The following is a 20,079-nucleotide window of genomic DNA, read 5'->3' on the forward strand; positions in this document are numbered from 1 at the left end:
GTCTACCAAGATCATCGGCAGATCCATGGGTAGCCTGGTGTCCGCTGAGCACCATCTCTGGCATAATTTGTCAGAGATGTGGGACAAGGACAAACCTGTGCTATTAGATGCCTTGGTGTCTCAACAGGGCCTGTTCGGTGAAGCCATTAGCGCCTTCACCTAAAGGTTTCAGGTGGTGCCCAAGTGCAAGATCGTGGTCTCACAGCGCCCTCGTATCAGCATGAGGCCTCCCGCCAAACTGGAGCAGTGTTCCTGACGTTACTTCTGAGAAGAGCATTCGCACCGAGCGAATGCTCTTCTCAGAAGCTGCAGCCTTCACGATGCTGGACTGTGCTGAGGAACAGGGATATACATTGATTCCCCCAGTTGAAGAGGTGGTAGTGGCCCACCTGTGCCCCTCCTCGACCCTGGTGTGGGAATCCAGGCCCGCTCACCTGTCCAGGCCCTGTAGGACGACATCCACTCTACTGAACAAGGCCAACAGGTTGGCGTGTCAGGCTGGATCGGCTTTGCACATCATGGCGGTGCTGCAAGCCTACCAGGCTGATCTGCTGTGTGAAATGGACACGAGCGAGCCGGATTCCGAGTCCTTCACGGAGCTGCGTCGTGCCACTGACATGGCTCTCCAGTCTACCAAGATCATCGGCAGATCCATGGGTAGCCTGGTGTCCGCTGAGCACCATCTCTGGCATAATTTGTCAGAGATGTGGGACAAGGACAAACCTGTGCTATTAGATGCCTTGGTGTCTCAACAGAGCCTGTTCGGTGAAGCCATTAGCGCCTTCACCTAAAGGTTTCAGGTGGTGCCCAAGTGCAAGATCGTGGTCTCACAGCGCCCTCGTATCAGCATGAGGCCTCCCGCCAAACTGGAGCAGTGTTCCTGACGTTACTGGCATAAAGCGGGGACCAGTACCCACGGACGTGTTCTTTCCAGCCACCAAGAGGACCCGGGTCGTCCAGCCAAGTCCCCGCAAAACTTCAGTCGTTCTTCCGAATGGTTCCCGGGTCAGACAAGAAAATTGTGTTTATGTTTCCAATGTTGTTGGCTTCGTGTCAAGAGTGTGTCACGAACCAATAAAGAATACAACCCCCGATGCAATTGCTCGGGGAACAAACATATTCATATTTAGGAACTCTTTTCCAATTCATGCATCAGAACAATACACACATCACAACCGCTCCCCGATGTAACCAGACACAGAGAGGCTCCTGTGTCATCTGGCCCATTAGGTGGATGCGTGGTGCCATCTTCCGGGCATTCCAGTTGGATGCTGAGGACGATAGAAGGGTATGTGTTACAGTTCGCGAGGCAGCTACCTCGCGTCAACTGTGTTATACAGTGCGGGATGCGCCGATTCTCCGCTCAGAGATATTAAATCTCCTCGCAGAAGACGTGATAGAGATGGTATCGGCAGATGCCCACAGCGGATTCTACAGCCGCTGTTTTCTAGTCGCCAAAATGGACAGTGGATTACGCCCCATTTTTGGAGCACTCGCGAGATTTCTGTTTAGAATAATTACTCAGAATCAAATTCTGTCTCATGTTCGTCCTATGGACTGGTTTGTATTGATGGACCTGAAAGACGCTTGCATTCACTTACACATAGCCCCTCATCACAGGCCATTCTTGAGATTCACCTTTGAGGGTACTGCTTACCAGTTCAAAGTCCTGCCTTTTGGCTTATTCCTGGCTCCTTGCACATTCACGAAATTTGTCGATCAAACGGACGTGGCACAGTGCACAGACGCAAAGTGGTCACGAAGGATGCATCGAGCCGCGGCTGGGGAGCCCTGTGCGACGGACGCCCAGCCTTTGGCACCTGGACAGGTGCTCAAGCGACCTGGCACATAAATTGTCTGGAACTACACTGTATTTCTAGCATTAATGACTTTTCAACCAGCTGTCCAGGGGTTTCATGTTCTGATCAGAACCGACAACACAGTGGTCGTGGCTTATATAAATCACCAAGGGGGAGTTCGATCACGACCATTGATGAACCTGGCGCGCCAGCTTCTCCTCTGCTGCGAGAAGCATCTCCTATCGATATGTGCAGTGCACGCTCCAGGTCACCTGAACTGCGCCGCAGATTTGCTCTCATGACAGGGCGTTATAAAAGGAGAATGGAGACTTCATCCTCAGACAGTTCTGATGATATGGGATTGATTTGAGAAAGCCAAAATAGATCTATTTGCATCACCGTAGACAACACACTGTCGCCTGTGGTACATCCTGACTCATGCCCTGCTGGGCCTGGATGCTCTAGCCCACAATTGGCCAGCGGGACGCAAGTATGCATTCCCGTCCACTAACTTCACCAAGTATTGTGTAAAATTCGGGAGAACGAGGAAACGTTACTGTTGGTTGCACCAGAATGGCCCAACCACCCATGGTTCCAGGAATTAATAGAGCTCTTGAATGCCCCATGGAGGATTCCACTGAGCAGGGACCTGCTTATGCAGGCAGGGGGCATGATTTGGCATCCACATCCAGAATTGTGGAAACTTCATGGGTGGCCACTGAACGGTGCCCGACTGATGCGCACGGGCTCTCACGACCGGTGCTCTACACTATATTACAAGCCAGAGCCCCTTCAACAAGATGTTTATACATGTTGAAATGGCGAATGTTCGCGGATTGGTGTTTCTCTTAGCACAAGGACCCTGTAATGCACCGTACAGCCTATACTTCACTTTCTACAAGAACGTTTAGGTGCGGGTCTCACCCCATCTATGCTCAAAGTGTATGTCGCTGCCATAGCGACCAGACATATCCCACTGGCCGTTCTATCAATAGGCAGACACCCTTTGATTGTGAAATTCTTTCATGGTGCAAGGCGGCTGAGCCTGCCGTTTGACCCATTGGATTCAGTGAGTTTACGCGTACTCTAATTTTGTAAAAAAAAAAACTTTTTCTCCCCAATTTGGAATGCTCAATTCCCAATGCACTCTAAGTCCTCGTGGACTCTACCCACTCTAGCAACTGGGCCAATTGGTTGCTTAGGAAGCCTGACTGGAGTCACTCAGCACGCCCTGGATTCGAACTTGCGACTCGAGTCAGCATCTTTACTTAAGCGTACTCTCATTAAAGACTGTGCTGCTTCTCGTTTTGGCTTCAGTAAAATGTGTCGGGTACCTTCAAGCGCTATCGGTCAACAACTCCTGCTTAGAGTTTGGATCAGGCTTATCAAAAGCCATTCTTACACCCAGGAAAGGCTACATGCCAAAAGTTTTGACCACTCCCTTCAGGGCGCAGGTTAAAGCAGAGAGGCTACACACACTGTGTCCTGTAAGAGCACTGCGTGCATATATCAATCACATGAGGCAAATGCGAATTTCGGATCAGCTCTTTGTTGATGTCAAAGGTCACTTTAAAGGGCTGGCTGTCTCAAAACAAAGGCTTTCACATTGGATAGTGGATGCCATTGTGCTCGCATACGACTCGCATTGCATACAGTGCCCTGTTGGAGTAAAAGCTCACTCCACTAGAGGCATGGCATCCTCATGGGCATTGTCTAATGGTGTTTCACTTGAAGACATCTGCCTAGCTGCAAGTTGGGCTTCCCCTAGCACTTTCGACAGGTTTTACAACCTGGATGACTCCTCTCTCTCTTCCCAGGTGCTTGCTGTGAAGGAGAGTTAAACTATGTATTCTGATGCTTACTACCAACTTATTTATATATGGTCATCCCATAATAACCCGCAGTTAGCAGTCACTTATATAAGTTTTCACTGCCCATTTGGTTAGTTCCTTACTTCCTTAATCACACATGGTAGTGATTTAAATTCATCTTGCGGTGACTGAGCTACCCGATCCGGTTAGCGTGATCACCATGTATATCCATCCTTTCATCATTCTATTTCTCCCTTCTTATTGCGATGTGAAGAGGAGACTCTGTTTGTGCTTTTTGCTACCCCATTGGCTAGTAGGCATCATTATGCATGTGAATCAGTAGCATGGCGTGATGGTATACATTCCCCATAGCATCAGCTATGACGCAGCATTCATGACTTAATTGATAGGGAACAATAAGGTTACGACTGTAACCATGGTTCCCTGAAATGAGGGAATGAATGCCGCGCAAGCTGGCTGCACTACTGAATCTTCGCTACAAGGGTCCAGTATCGCTTGCACCCTTCAGTCGAATATTATGAAGAGATAGCGCAATGCACCGCCTCTATATACACCCACTACGCGCACGAGGGAGGAGGAGCACAAAGCGCTATCTGCCAATTAAAATTGGTGAGAATTTAAAGAGTTTCAGAGATTGGCTACGCCTGCAGGGGTAACCCCACAGCGTCAGCAATGATGCAGCATTCATTCCCTCATTTCAGGGAACCATGGTTACAGTCATAACCTTATTGTTTTCTAGCATAAAAACATTTTGTGTACACCATACTAACTATGCATATCATCTGTCTATCTAGCTAGCTAGCTAGCTAGCTATCTAGCTGGGATGTACAGAGGGTTGCTTTTCTTATATCTCTATTGTCCTATGTTTATCTCTTTCCAGGGCCAGCTCTCTCAAGCATTAAATGTTCTGTCTGATCGGGCCACAGAGGCCAAAGAGTTTCTTGTGCAGCTCAGAAATATGGTACAACACATACAGGTACAACAAAGACATATTCACTCACACTTATACATACATAAACACGTATCTATCTGAAACACTCATAAGAGTGAGTGCTCTATTAAACTTGTTTTATAATCTTATTCTTTTCTCTCTGTGTGTTTCTGTTTTAGGAGAATGGAGTTGAATTTGAAGCATGTTTGGTTGCCCAATGCGATGCCCTGATTGAAGCACTCAACCGCAGGAAAGCTCAGCTGCTTAGCAGAGTAACCAAAGAGCACGAGCACAAACTCTCAGTAAGCCACACACTTGCAAACAAACAAAATGCACACACAAATGGAATGAATAGGCAGTTTAGCTACATGATGAATGCAGTACTGTACAGTTCACACAATTCTTATAGATGTCATAAGTTTTACGAAACTTTGACAAATATGACTGCAGTCAGAACAACTGGGCAGCAGCTACACACAAATTCTTAGGCCTAACAAATGTCTTATTGATATAGTAGTTATTTAGTATGGAGCTCCAGAGCCACTGTTTAGCATAAACCAATTATCCAGTCAGTAAGTTTCACAGGTTAGCAGGTATAAGCAGTAGATGCACTGCTGTGTACAGCAGTATGCCATTAACATATATGACTAATGCCATTTCAGTTATTTGGTGTCAGTCCTCACTCGAACAGCTCACATATACATATAACTGCAGAATGACAGCTTTCTCCTGTAATTTGGAGGTAAAGAGAAGGTTTGGAACAGTTAGATCTGGTGATAATTACCCAAATCACATGAGTCACAATTTGATTTCTTAACTGGAAGTTTAATGACTGTCACATTAAGGGTTTTACTGTGTGTTTACAGAAGTGATGACTGAATTAGATTTAACACAAGGGTTTTTTTTTCTTTCAAGGAGAATTTTTTTCATCATTTAGTAGAACAAAAAATACATGTTGCTGAGGTTTAACAAAAACTCAAGCAGTTCATGGAGATCACTTCTTTTTCATGTACTAGGGCGGTTTTACCATTTCAAATTTCCTATAAAAGAAAATGAAATCCATAGTTGCAAAAACTGAATTCTGCAGCAAGGCTAATCAGCAGCCATCATAACCATTCATGGAGTGGAGGAAGCTTAATGGTTAAAGATCTTGGCTATTAGGGATAGTTCACCCAAATATGAAAATTCTCTTATCATTTACTCTCTCTCATGCCATCCCATGTGTGTATGACTTTCTTTCTTCTGCTGAACACAAACAAAGATGTTTAAAAGAATATCTCAGCTCTGTTGGTCCACACAATGCAACTGAATGGTGGCCAGAATTTTGAAGGTCCAAAAAGCACATAAAGGCAGCATAAAAGTAATTTATATGACTCCAGGGGTTAAATCCCCATCTTCAGAAGCGATTTGATCATTGTGGGTGAGAAACAGATCAATACTTAAATCCTTTTTTTACTATAAACTCTCCTCCTTGTCCACTAGGTGGTGATATGCACAAAGAATGTGAATAGCCAAAAACAAAAGAACAAAGTGAAAGTGGAGATTGATAGGATACCTTGAATTTGAAAAATGTTGTTTAATATATATAGATCATAAACTATACTGAAGATGAAGTATAGTATGTCATGCTGCAGGACATTGCTTGAAATATCATGAAACGAATATTTCTAGAAACAATTTTATGGCTGATGGCTGATGATTGTCCTATTTTTCTAGTTGATAACATTATGGATAAAACAGTAAGGAACTGCTTTCAGAATTGACCAGATTAGCAAAAATTTTACTTTTTCTACCAAGTGATCAGGCGTCACTGTATGAATTATTATGAACTATTGTGGGTCTTTCTTGAGGATGAAACTTCATATTTTTCTAAAAGATCTGTCAAATGAAGCTGTGGTGGTGACCTAATGGTCAGGGGTTCTGGGCTTTATATACACAGGTTGTGGGTTCAGTCCCAAGCTCAAGTTCACAATTTTGTGAAATGTAAGTTTTGGGTGTCTGTTAAATAAAGCAATAATATTGCCCTAAACTTTGTAGAGATCGTAATTTCTCAATGTTGTACTCAATGTTCTGAGGAGGATTTGTTGGACTGTGAACAACAATTCCCTTAATGCCAATGAATTTCAAATTTACTGAGATAGAAATGTGGGCTGTGTGTATTTAAAACTGAAAAATTCACAGATTTAACTTTCCATATAGGAGCAATTGTAAAACTCTAAATTTCTTCAGTCATAAACAATCTAGAGTGATGATACTCAGCTCGGCATATGCTCAGTTGTGTTCTCTCTCTGCCTGAGGAAAAATAGTGTGATTGTATCATTTTGTTAGATATTGTCATGAAAATGTTGTAACATTTGTAACACTCTCACTTTTTGTACTAAATTTGATATGATCATTAAAGGTCAATGAATAGTACTGTTAATTTTGGCACATAGGAATGTTTTTTACATCAAAAGATGGCAGTTAGATTTGTTGTAGTCTGTAATGAAGAAAAATGTTAAATTAAAAATTACAGTTGCCCCGGGTCTTCCCTACTATTATGTAGTTATAGTAGTGTTGTGTGAGAATTGTTACGTTTACTTGTATCTAACAGGCCATCATCTTGTCTCCATGGTGCCACAAGCCTGTTACCATGGCTACAAAGATACTGGGGTTCTAGTTTTGTCCAGTGGCATTGGAGAGATGAGACAGAGAGCTGCTACAATGTTTTTCTTCAGTCTGTCCGGTTCTGTTTGAATTTGAATAGCTCTTTTGGCTCTTTAATACAATTTTAAGTTAATTTTTGCATTAATTTTGCATCATTGCACACGTTTGCTCAACTATCTAAATGGGGACATATCATAGACTTCTATTGTTTTTATATAAAGCTAAGTATAATTACTATAGACTAAACTTAAGCCACACCGTAAATCTAACCCTAACAGAAAACTTTTTTTTTATTATTAGAATTTTAAAAATCATTATTTAATTTATGTATGGATCCAAATAAGGACGTCCCAAAATGCTCCCGAAGGGAGGATTTGTTAGGTTTTGCTTACCTCTGGGTACAAATGTGTCCCCAAACTACAGCTAAGTAAGTACACACACACACACACACACACACACACACACACACACACTCATCCATTGGAATATGCAGAAATGAATTGAATGTAGAATGGCATGTTGTGTTTGCTGTGAAAGGTCAGTGATGTGTTGCATGTTCAGAGAGGATGCAGACAACTGGTCCTGCTGTTGCCTAGCAACCCAGCCTCAGCACAGTTATCATGGATTTATGGCTAAAACACATTTATCCAAGCTCTCATACTTCCTTATTTTTCTTTCTCTTGTACTCTTAGGTTGTTCGTGATCAGATATCTCACTGCACAGTGAAGCTGAGGCAGACCACAGGACTGATGGAATACTGTCTGGAGGTCATCAAAGAGAACGACCCCAGCGGCTTTCTGCAGGTCACTGACCCTGTATTACACACTGATAAACCTAATCTGCTGACTTAGGACCAAAACAAACTCTATGCCTCTAGCTACACAAGCTCAATTTCATGCATCTCAAACAGATGTTCACAGGCCTCTGATGCAGAGTCCAAGTCAAGTCTCAAGTCTTTCAAGACCGAGTCTAAATCAAGCCTAAGTCTTTTGTCACGAGTCCAAGTTAAGTCTTAAAGGAATATTCCGGAGTTAAAACAAGTTAAGCTCAATTGACAGCATTTATGGCATAATGTTGATTATCACAAAAATTCATTTTGACATGTCCCTCTTTTTCTTTAAAAAAAAAAAGAATCGAGGTTAGAGTGAGGCACTTACAATGGAAGTGAATGGTGCCAATATTTGGAGGGTTTAAGGGCAGAAATGATAATTTTATAAAAGCACTTTCATTCTTCTGTTAAACTCATGTATTATTTGAGCTGTCCAGTTGTTTAAATCGTCATATTTACAAGAGGGTTACCAGACATCACCGTTTTCCGGGGACAGTACCGGTTTTTGGTGGTCTGTCCCCAACTGGAGCTGTCCCCGGAAATGTCCCCGTTTTTCCTGAGCGTTCAAAACAGCCCGCATAGTGAATTATTGTGCCCTTCAAGTGGACTCTGAAATATCGTAATTACGAGTTCCGAGCACATGAATCACCCAGCGAAGTCAGAAGTTCAAGTGGGAAACTCAGAATTCTAGATGATACCCGAGTTGCAGAGATTGGAGTCCTAAACTTTCAACATGGCGGAGGAGAGTACAGTTTCTGTAGTGAATGACAGGTTTTTTTCATTTTTCTAAATACAGCAAATTTTTAGCACTTTCCGTTTTGGTCATATTCATTTATGTATATCAGCAACCATTCTATGCATGTTGTAAATTTTTACACCGTGAATATAGCTTGTATTTGACCCAGATTCCATTATCGTCAGCAAGCTAACTGAGTGATATGTGTTATGGTGCCAAAATAAAAATTCCTAAAGAAATATGAATGAATGAACCTGGCATTGTCCTTGTTTGCTGTTCTTACCGACAACAAAGCATGTGAATACAACGTCCTCGTAATTACCACTTCAGAAATGGGAAGTAGGAAAATTCCAATAGCACATGAAGGCAGCATTTATTACATGGCAAGAAACATAGCCTGAGCAGCAAAGCCTACCGTGTGCTGTTTATTTTGACCAACAGAGGGGTTTGCTCACTATAGCAGCTTCAATTCGTCTTCCTTAACTGGTTATTTGGTCGGGCCAGTTTTGCCATTAAAGGTGCACTCAGTAATTCTGCAAATATCTCCTCACAGTCTGCTAGCTGTCTGTTCTGTGGGTGGGCTGAAAAAAATCTAGTATTTGTACACAGCCCTTGCTCTGTAAATGGGACAAAAACAAAATGGATCAGACCGATCCACACAACACTACTCCAGCCAATCAGCAACAGGGAGTTCTTGCGCGTGCACAGAATGGGGGGTGGGGGCAGAGCGAGAGGGAAATTCATTAGAAGAGCGACGGCAAATCTGGCTGATGTGAACTTTCTAAACTCCAAAGAGGACAAATGGCTGAGAAACAGACCAAGAGAAAAAGGTCAGATGAATATAAACTAAAAAAGAAGGATTATGATAAGTCAAGGGCGGAGCTTCCAAAGGAGCACTGATGGGAGGGGTGTGTTTGTTTTGGCAGTTGAGTTCGAATATCAACAGTGTTTCTCAGGAATCGCTGAGTGCACCTTTAAGAACTAGACCAAGCAATTGAAGATAATTCTCATCATTGTTATAAACTTCAAAGTAAGGCACATACTGGCTATTTATGTTATAAAGTTATATTGTTATGTATTTTATAACAGGTTCTGAATTCGGCGCAGTATTGTATTGAAAGATTTGCCTTCATAATGTGGGAATTTCTGCACAGACCGCACAAACTATAACATGCTGGTGAAAAGTAGTCAAATTAATCCCCGCAGATGAACAAATAAAATCAACAATTTTATCTTTGTATTGGAATATAAAACCAATCAGTGTGATAATCTCTCAGTGTGATCAGTGTAATATTCACACACTAAAGGAAGACCTTCTCACATTTTTGCTCATTTGTTGTTTTAACTTATACCCGAAATAAATTTCAAAGAAGAATATGACATTAATAACATGGAAAAATAAATAAAAATGTATAATAAAATATCTGCAAAGAAATGTACAGTTAGTCAGTACATTACAGCATAAATTACATTGTGCCTTGCAGGGAAACAAGTGACTGAAACGAAGCACCATAATGCCTAAGACCTGATCAAAATAAAAGTTGTAATTAAGAAAAATAGGTCCAAATAAGATATGCAAAAGTTAGGTAAAATAGTATTATGATAATAATGATAATTATTATTAGACCACTAAAATGATAAACTTTACCTCCGTGTTTGAACTTCATTGAGACAAATGCTACAGTATTCAATAGAGCATGATACACTACACTGTAAAAATTATTTCCATGATTTGTTAACTTTATATTTTTTTGCCAAATCACCTTAGATTTACTAATGTGTTCAGATAACATAAGAATTTGTGTTTTTACTGAGTAAACTAATAGCACAATGGCAATGCACTGATATAATGTAAAAAAAAAAGAAGTTTTTATTCAAATGATTTATTTAATTATCAAAATGTATTTTAAATGAACTAAAAATTTTAAGGCAACCAGGTTACTTTCTCTGTTAAGTTAAACCAAATTTCTTACAGTGCATAGTTCAGCACATTATCACATTCACCATGGTCAAAAAACATAAAATCTGATTTGTCCCCTTTTTTAATAAGTAACATGAAATTTCAATTACCTATTGACCACTGAACTTGAAATCTCCCCATTTTTCATTTCACAAATCTGGTCACCTTAATTTACAGTTATTTTAGGGTTTTAGGGTTTGTTGACATAACATCGTCATGGCAACGAAGTTGTACAATTGGCTATAAATTTACACAGAAATGGTTAGTAAGCGATTTTATCACAAGAAAATCATGTTAACACACATATTGTTTACGTCTCATGGCTATATTTTTGAAACACTGAGTATTTGAAAGTTTATGGATTGGCCCCCATTCACTTCCATTGTAAGTATTTTTTTTTTAAAGAAGGAGCAACTCAAAATTAATTTTTGTGGTAATTAATATCATGCCACAAATGCTGTGGATTAAGCTTAACTTGTATTGAACCCGGAATATTCCTTTAAATCTCTTTTGGTAATGCTTTTCTATCTGCTGCAGATTAGTCTTATAAAGACCTTTTGCAGGACAGTTCATTTTATATATTGTATTATTTCTAGGGATTTCCCAGAAAAAGTGAGCAAATGACAGCACATTTTCAAAGGAAAAAGCAACAGAGAGTGCATGAGAGGCTCCCTTGTATTGAACCAGTGTCGTAATATTCAGAATTCAGACAGATATTTCTCCCTGTAGGCCTAAGGTCTTGTGTTGTTCATTAGCCTGTCCCAAGGCAGTATTTTTGTGACTTAATTGTAATTACTAAGCCTGGAAAGCATGGAAATTGGATACAGTTTTTAAAAGTAATAGAAATGTATGTAGGAAATATAATTTTTATAGTTTACTTTACTCTAAAATATTTACTTTAAAATCTTTACATCTTCTTATTCCAAAGTTTGGTTACCCTGTTACATACAAGTAAAAATCTGTCCAGCAATCTTTATAAAATAATTTCTAAAACCTCAGTTATCTGATATTGATTATTTAATAACCATGAATGACTGAAAAGGTTGTAGAAACTTCATGGAAATTCATCAGCAACTTTGGCTTTTTTCTAAAAAAAAAAAAAAGAAAACACTTTTCCTCAATGACACTTTGCCTTCCAAAACTCAAAATGTTTCTTGCCCTAGAGACTCTTCTTAAATTAACATAAGGTCATACATTTACATAATGGCAACACTTCATTAATTTAACATGATGCATTGTAATATATTATGAATCACCATGTGTGTGTGTGTGTGTGTGTGTGTAGATCTCAGATGCTCTGATAAGAAGGGTCCATATGACAGAGAATCAATGGGGGAAGGGCTCTCTGACCCCTCGCATGAGCAGTGACTTTGACCTGACACTGGACAGCGGACCCCTGCTGCAGACCATACACCAGTTAGACTTTGTCCAGATGAAGGGTAAGGGTGTGTTTCATTGTTGAATGTCTTTCCTTAATGACAGTAAGAAAGAATTCTGGACTCAAAATAACCGTATTTTTGTGTATGTTTGTGATTTTGTGTGTGCGTCTGTGTATGTGTAGTGCCGGCTGCTCCTATACTTCAGTTAGAGGAGTGCTGTACTCAAACCAACAGTACTACTCTGTCGTGGAAGCAGCCACCCCTCTCCACCATCGCTGTAGATGGATACATTTTAGAATTGGATGATGGGAATGGAGGCCAGTTTAGAGTGAGTGTTGCATACATACATCTTTAAAAAGGAAATGAACCTTCCATTTTGTGTATATTTTTGTGGTTTTGTTTTGATCTCAACATAGAATTTATCTTGACAAAGAATGTTATTTTTGGTTTTTCATGAGTTACCTCGAGAAAACTAAAAAAAAAAAAAAAACAGATATCGAATACTGCATTAAGAAAGTATTCAGACCCCCTTCATTTTTTTCCACATTTTGTTATGTTCCAGCCTTATGCAAAATGCTTTAAATATTTTTTTTTACATCAATCTACATTCCATACCCCATAATGACAAAACAAAAACCAGATTTTTGATAACTTTGCAAATGTATTAAAAAGAAAAAACTGAAATGTCACATTGACATAAGTATTCAGACCCTTAACTCAGAACTTAGTTGAAGCACCTTTGGCAGCGATTACAGTCTCAAGTCTTTTTGGGTACGATGCGACAAGCTTTGCACACCTGGATTTGGGGATTTTCTGCCATTCTTCTCTGCAGATCCTCTCAAGCTCTGTCAGGTTGGATGGGGACCGTCGGTGGACAACCATTTTCAGGTCTCTCCAGAGATGTTCGATTGGGTTCAAGTCCGGGCTGGGCCACTCAAGCCTATTCACAGAGTTGTCCCTAAGCCACTTTTGCGTTGTCTTGGCTGTGTGCTTAGGGTCATTGTCCTTCAGCCCAATCTGAGGTCCTGAGCGCTCTGGACCAGGTTTTCATTAAGGATATCTCTGTATTTGCTGCATTCAGCTTTCCTTCAATCCTGACCAGTCCCTGCTGCTGAAAAACACTCCGACACCATGATGCGACCACCACCATGCTTCACCGTTGGTATGGTATCGCGAAGGTGCTGAGCAGTGCCTGGTTTCCTCCAGACATGACGCATGGAACTGAGGCCAAACAGTTCGAACAGTTCAGTTCATTTCATCAGACCAGAGAATCTTGTTTCTCACAGTCAGAGAGTCCTTTAGGTGCTTTTTTGCTAATTCCAAGCGGACTTTCATGTGTCTTGCACTGAGGAAAGGCTTCCGTCTGGCTACTCTGCCATACAGCCCAGATCGGTGGAGAGTTGCAGTGATGATTGTCCTTCTGCAAGTTTCTCCCATCTCCACATATGATCTCTGGAGCTCAACTAGAGTGACCATAAGGTTCTTGGTCACCTCCCTTACCAAGGCCCTTCTCCCCAGATTGCTCCGTTTGGCCAGGCAGCTAGCTCTAGGAAGAGTCCTGGTTGTTCCAAACTTCTTCCATTTAAGAATTGCGGAGGCCACTGTGCTCTTGGGAACCTTCAATGCAGCCGATGTTTTGTTTTGTTTTTTGTAGCCTTCCCCAGATCTGTGCCTCGACACAATCCTGTCTCTGAGCTATGCAGGCAGTTCCTTTGACCTCATGGGTTGGTTTTTGCTCTGATATGCATTTTCAGCTGTAAGACCTTATAAAGACAGGTGTGTGCCTTTCCAAATCATGTCCAATCAATTGAATTTGCCACAGGTGGACTCCTCCAATCAAAGTGTGGAAAAATTTCAAAGGTGATCCAGAGAAATGGGATGCACCTGAGCTAAATTTCAAGTGTCATAGCAAAGGGTCTGAATATTTATGTCAATGTGATATTTTTAAATCTTTTTAATAAATTTGCAAAGTTATCAAAAATCTGGTTTTTGCTTTGTCATTATGTGATATGGAGTGTAGATTGATGTGGAAAAAAATAATAATTTAAAGCATTTTAGCATAAGGCTGCAACATAACAAAATTTATATATTTGCAATATATTTATATACAGTATATATTTGTATCTTTATGTTTTCAGTTACTGTATAAAATGGAAACACCCTCAAACATTTCTAAAAATAAATTAACTGTTCTGCAGTAGATGTCATTTTATTTTTAAAAATGGCACACTGGCATGCTTAGAACGGCACTCTTTTGTAAAAGTTGGCAGTAAACACTGTACAGGACTCTTATAGGGGGTGTTTCTGCTCAGGTTACTGAAGGGTTTGCTTAACAGAAGTAGGTTTAGCTCAGCAAGAAAAAAAATGAGAAGGAAGACTGATAATGTGTAAATGCACAAATACACACAAGCATAAGACTGAGTCTGACAGGTTATTAGCCATAGTTTCATGGTGTGTTTCCTCAAAAATATTAATCAGAATTAACTTAAAGAGATTGTTCACCCAAAAATGAAAATTCTCTCATCATTTACTCACCCTCAAGCCATCCCAGGTGTGTATGACTTTCTTACTTCTGCAGAACACAACGAAGATTTTAAGAAGAATATCTCAGCTCTCTAGTTCATTACAATGCAAGTAAATGGTGATCAGGCCTTTGAAGCTCCAAAAAGGAGATAAAGTCTGCATAAACATAATCCATAAGACTCCAGTGGTGTAATCAATGTTTTCTGAAGCGATCCAGTTGGTTTTGGGTGAGAACAGACCAAAATATAACTCCTTTTTCACTGTACATCTTGACAGCAGTCTCATTGGTGATCATGATTTCAAGCTCAATTACACTTCCTTTAGAGCCATCTAGCTTCTGCGCATTCATCAAGCACTAGGAAGTGTAATCAAGCTTGCAATCATGATCGTGCCTAGATATGGCAATGGCAAAACCTACAGTGAAAAAGGAGTTATATTTTGGTCTGTTCTCACCCAAAACCGATTGGATTGCTTCTAAAGACATAGATTAAACCACTGGAGTCATATGGATTACTGTTTTATGCTGACTTTATCTCTTATTTGAAGCTTCAAAGGCCTGATCACCATTTACTTGCATTGTATGTACCTACAGAGCCTATACATCTTAGATGGCGTGAGGGTGAATAAATGATGAGAGGATTTTCATTTTTGAGTGAACTATCCCTTTAATCCAACTACTTAGTGAATCCTCTTTGTGGACTAACTAAAGTGCACAATCCTTAGGAAGTGATGAGTACTTCAAAACAATGCGCGAGACATTCAAAACTACAATGGCGGACTACAGGACTGTGTTTGTGCTGCTCAAGATTGTGAGTTTATTGACGCTTCTCCAGCAAGGTAATTGTAGTAATAAAGCAACCTCATCGTCCATCCAGACAAAATTACTCGATGCTTTCGCCATCTTCATTGTTTGTATTCACCGCTCTGTGGAAGAATGCTTATGTGCGCAGGTGCGTAGTGTTTCTTTACAAAGTGATATCGCCAACTACTGGCCTGGCATGCATAATACAGCATTTTTAGTCATTTTCACAGATACGTGTGAACGGGGATCGTTTTGACAACGTTGTCATCTGTACGTGAAACTTTTCAAAAACGCAAAGGAAAAACTTTTCCATTTTTAGTACATCGTTGTCGTGTAAACGTACCCTTATTTTAACATCATTATTGATTGTACTGCCAAAAGTGTACACATATTCCACTAAATTGAATTAAAAATGCAAAATAACAGCATTTATGTGAAGTAACTGTAGTTGAGAGGTCATGTGATAACAATGTAGTGTACTACTGCATATACTATTTCACAAATTCCTAGATATGCAGTATACAGTATATACAGTGCCATGCAGTAAACACACTACTATGCACACTAGTATTCCATTCTGAACACGGCCGATGTGGGTTTACTAACTGAAGTGTGTATTCTACAGGAAGTGGTGTGGTGGAATGGTGAAAAACATTATACAAATACAATTAAAATTACTCGTTCACCATTAGCGGTTTGAATTCTACAGGAAGTGATGTGTGTTTACTAATTGAAGTGTGTTCTCTACAGGAAGTATATGTTGGCACAGAAACTATCTGCACAGTGGACGGTCTGCACTTCAACAGCACTTATAAGTCTCGCGTTAAAGCGTTTAACTCCAGCGGAGTTGGCCAGTACAGCAAAACTCTTGTAATGCAGACATCAGAGAGTAAGAGATGTTATCTCCACACACACACACACACACACACACACACACACTGATACACTATATGGAATGCTATTACACTTTATACATGGGGAAGCTTGAGCATGTTACTGCAAAATGATCCAGCAGACTTTTATTACTATCAGTGATGTCAATATAGTGAGGTCTGCTGCAGTGATGTTTTAATGATCTCCATTGTATGTTGGATACTGATCTAAATGAATATACAGTAGTTGTTTATGAGTTTTTAAATGATAGTATAAGCTCTATAAGTGTTGATTATTTGCGAGCACTAAATAAATCCAGCTTCCCTGATATGCTGCTTTCCGTCTGCTTTTCTTTCAGTACCCAATTCTGTTACTCTCTTTTTTCCCTCCTTCTACCCCTCTATATTCTGTCTTTTCCATTTCTCTGCCTTTTCTTTTTTTATCCACCTTTTCCTCGTTCTTTCCCTCTTTCTCTCTCTTCGTTTCAGTGAGTCTACCTTCATATGGTTGTACATTTCTGGCAGCAGGTATGAATGCCTGAAACTCTGAACATCGTCATCATTATTTCAACCTCATGTACCCTTTTCTGTCAGCTTGTATTATGTTTGTTTGTGAGTTTGTGAGAGTGTGGGTGAGGTCCTGATTACACCTGGTATTAACATTAATCTCGGGTGATCCGATTTTGTGTAAACACATTTGTGTTTACACCTGAAATAAACATGTGCCTCAAATGCATCTCCTTTGATCACTTCTCTGATTTTATGAATGCATACAATATATCACACAGTACTTCAGTGTATGGCTGCATGGCTGTCATATCAGCTCAGAATAATTAATGATATCAACGTAACTCACCACGGATCATCGCTTTATGTCAGTGAGGTGTGGCACTGTCTTTAAAAAACTGTCATCTTGACTCTGTGAAGTATCGGCATATTTTCTGACAATTTTTTACAAATGTAATACCTTAAACATTACATTACTCGCTAAGAATATACACAGATGTGAGTAAAAACATTGGAGACCTGAAACTGAAAACAGTCGAATCGTAAAACACTTCCGCGTTCAGGAAAAAGGTGGATAACGTCTCGCGCAGGACCAGCAAATGTTTAGACATCGTGTCAAATTTAAAAAAATGTAGAGACACCTGTTTTCTGTTTCATTCGTTGCATTGCGTCTAGCTTGCTTTTAGCGCAGGTGTCACAAAGATTCAACATTCTGAACATGTTCAGACTGCAAAGAGGATTTTATGTGACTGTTACATTGTTTCATATTATTCCAAATATAAGCAAAGTTTTGGTGCTTCATAAACGGTAATCTAATGTTTTTTTCCTTCTGCTCTGGTGTGCTGAGGGGCCGCCGTGCCTTGTTAAAACTGTGTATGTAAACTGTTACAATATTGTCATGAATAAATAGAGTGAGCGATTTCGGGTTCGGGTTTCATTTTAAGGCCCGTGCAGACCTCTACTGTAAATAAAAGGTGATTGGCTCTTTTATTGTAAGGCAGGACTTTCTTTTCTACATCCACCATATTTGGTGTTCCAATTTCTCCCAATCATTTTAATACAAGTGCTCCGTCTCGGGCTAAATAGTCTCTGGCAACAGGCAGCCCTCCACAGACACGCTTTTGCACTCAAAGACAGTTGGACAGAGCACAACAGAATGCAGGGATCTCGAGATGCGTTTTTTTAACGTTTCAAACTACATTTAACTAAACACTGCGTCCTAAAAACACAGTGCTTATGAATAGAGACACAACCAAAGTGAGACACCCCAAAAGCGTCCATCTAATGCAAGAGCACATAGAAGCACAATTAAAAATAGCGCAGAGGGAAGTAGGCCAATAATAGGGTTATGTTCAATGATATGGAAATAAACAATATTTTGACTTTAAAGCCACTTTTTGGATCGTAGAAATCCTGTATGTACAATGTATGTATATGACGTAATGTTTTTGAATTATCTGGATTTTATTATATATTATATTTATATAATTATTTTAATAATAATATACTAAATTATCTTTATTTAGGGGACTTTCTCAGTAAATATGAATATTAGTGATAGACCGATATATAGGCCAGGCCTAATGGATATTTGTCCATTTTGCAATTATCGGCATTGGCCGATAACAGTGTTCGCTTGGCCGATTAACAGAAGTGTTGACTTTCCCTTGCGTCTTTTACAAAATCTACCAATAGGTTTGTAAATTGATAGTCAACACTTTCTGTTTTCAAAATTATTATTTATTTTTTTTCAAGTTAGGGTTAGAGTCAAATTTCAGTAAATATTACTTTAGAAATAGTTCACTCTAGAAATGTTGTGCACATCTGAGTTACTGTTGTTAAATTGTATTATTTTTTTATCTGCATTTATATCGGCCATCCTGCTCCCTAGATATCGGTATTGGCTATTTAAAAACCCATATCGGTTGACCACTAATTGATATATGCAATTAATTGTATAATTTAATTTGATTAGTTAATCCGTTCGATTAAAAATGTAAATTGATTGACAGCCCTGAAATAAAAATCACATAAAGTGCATGTTGCTTCACTGTTGTCCAGGACGCATCAGGACACATTAATGTTTACACTACAAATGAGATGTGATCGCTTTGCCCTTCTATCTACCTCCAAATGTGCTTTCCACTTGTGATCAGATCACATGAGACAGGTGCTAAAACCAGGTGAAAACAGCCCATTAGAGAGTACAAGTGTGTGTGTGTTTGCAAGTTGGATTTGCAGTGTCTCTGTTCTGCAACTGTCACTTAAACACATCTGTATTTTCATTCTTAATCTAAGCTTAACCCTTATCGCTGTGTATATGTTCTCTTTGCAGTTGCCTGGTTTACCTTTGACCCTGCATCAGCACACCCTGACATCATCTTGTCTAACGACAACCTCACAGTGACGTGTAACAGCTATGACGACCGTGTCATCATGAGCAGCACAGGATTCTCCCGTGGTGTGCACTACTGGGAGATGACAATCGATCGATATGACAACCACCCTGACCCTGCATTTGGAGTCGCGCGGGTTGACGTGATGAAAGATGTGATGCTGGGGAAGGATGATAAAGCCTGGGCCATGTATGTGGACAACAATCGCTCCTGGTTCATGCATAACAACTCACACACCAACCGGTACGGATAACTGTGTGTCTGTGCATGTTTGTGTATTGGAGCTTTTTCAGTTGATTATTATGACAGTCTTAAGTGGCCACTTACATATGATACATCTTTCAGAACAGCTACGGTATGGAGCAAAACACAGGTCTTGAGACCAATTTTAAAAAAAGTTGAATTACTTTTGACAGCCTCTTACACAATTATTTTCAGTACATGTCATAAAAGAATTGCTCATTCAATAACTAAATACAATAACTGAGTATTTAAAGACCACATTGCACATAGGTTAAAAATTAAGGAAAATCTACAAAGTAATTACATTATATGAACTCAGTGCCTCTTTGCTTGACATCATGGGAAAATCAAAAGAAATCAGCCAAGACCTCAGAAAAAAAAAAACTGAGGACCCCCACAAGTCTGGTTCATCCTTGGAAGCAATTTCCAAATGCCTGAAGGTACCACGTTCATCTGTACAAACAATAATACGCGAGTATAAACACCATGGGACCATGCAGCCATCATACCACTCAGGAAGGAGACGCATTCTGTCTTCTAGAGATGAATGTAGTTTGGTGCGAAAAGTGCAAATTAATCCCAGAACAACAGCAAAGGACCTTGTGAAGATGCTGGAGGAAACAG

General features: G+C 40.0%; 1 protein-coding gene and 1 long non-coding RNA gene across 6 annotated transcripts in view; one reads left to right on the forward strand and one right to left on the reverse strand.

Annotated features, from left to right (window-relative positions):
• The window catches only part of LOC127411678 (uncharacterized), a 124,114-nt gene that overhangs the window by 41,687 nt on the left and 62,348 nt on the right, over positions 1 to 20,079 (reverse strand). The window contains exon 1 of one of the 2 annotated variants that reach the window (XR_007892329.1): positions 20,055 to 20,079. This exon is cut by the window's right edge and continues 34 nt beyond it. The exons of the other annotated variant lie outside the window; for it this stretch is intronic. This is a non-coding gene — a long non-coding RNA (uncharacterized LOC127411678). The remainder of the gene's footprint in view (positions 1 to 20,054) is intronic. 2 annotated transcript variants of the gene reach the window in all.
• Positions 1 to 20,079, forward strand: part of trim9 (tripartite motif containing 9) — a 40,858-nt gene that overhangs the window by 15,605 nt on the left and 5,174 nt on the right. For 2 of the 4 annotated variants that reach the window (XM_051647352.1, XM_051647354.1), the window contains 8 exons: positions 4,512 to 4,607; positions 4,742 to 4,864; positions 7,901 to 8,011; positions 12,019 to 12,172; positions 12,295 to 12,440; positions 16,188 to 16,326; positions 16,799 to 16,837; positions 19,152 to 19,455. In XM_051647352.1, coding sequence (XP_051503312.1) covers positions 4,512 to 4,607; positions 4,742 to 4,864; positions 7,901 to 8,011; positions 12,019 to 12,172; positions 12,295 to 12,440; positions 16,188 to 16,326; positions 16,799 to 16,837; positions 19,152 to 19,455 — 1,112 coding nt within the window. The remainder of the gene's footprint in view (positions 1 to 4,511; positions 4,608 to 4,741; positions 4,865 to 7,900; positions 8,012 to 12,018; positions 12,173 to 12,294; positions 12,441 to 16,187; positions 16,327 to 16,798; positions 16,838 to 19,151; positions 19,456 to 20,079) is intronic. The other 2 variants (XM_051647353.1, XM_051647355.1) reach the window with 1 other exon arrangement.

Source organism: Myxocyprinus asiaticus, chromosome 21 (genome assembly GCF_019703515.2).
Source record: "Myxocyprinus asiaticus isolate MX2 ecotype Aquarium Trade chromosome 21, UBuf_Myxa_2, whole genome shotgun sequence".
In the NCBI taxonomy this organism is placed as follows: domain Eukaryota; kingdom Metazoa; phylum Chordata; class Actinopteri; order Cypriniformes; family Catostomidae; genus Myxocyprinus; species Myxocyprinus asiaticus.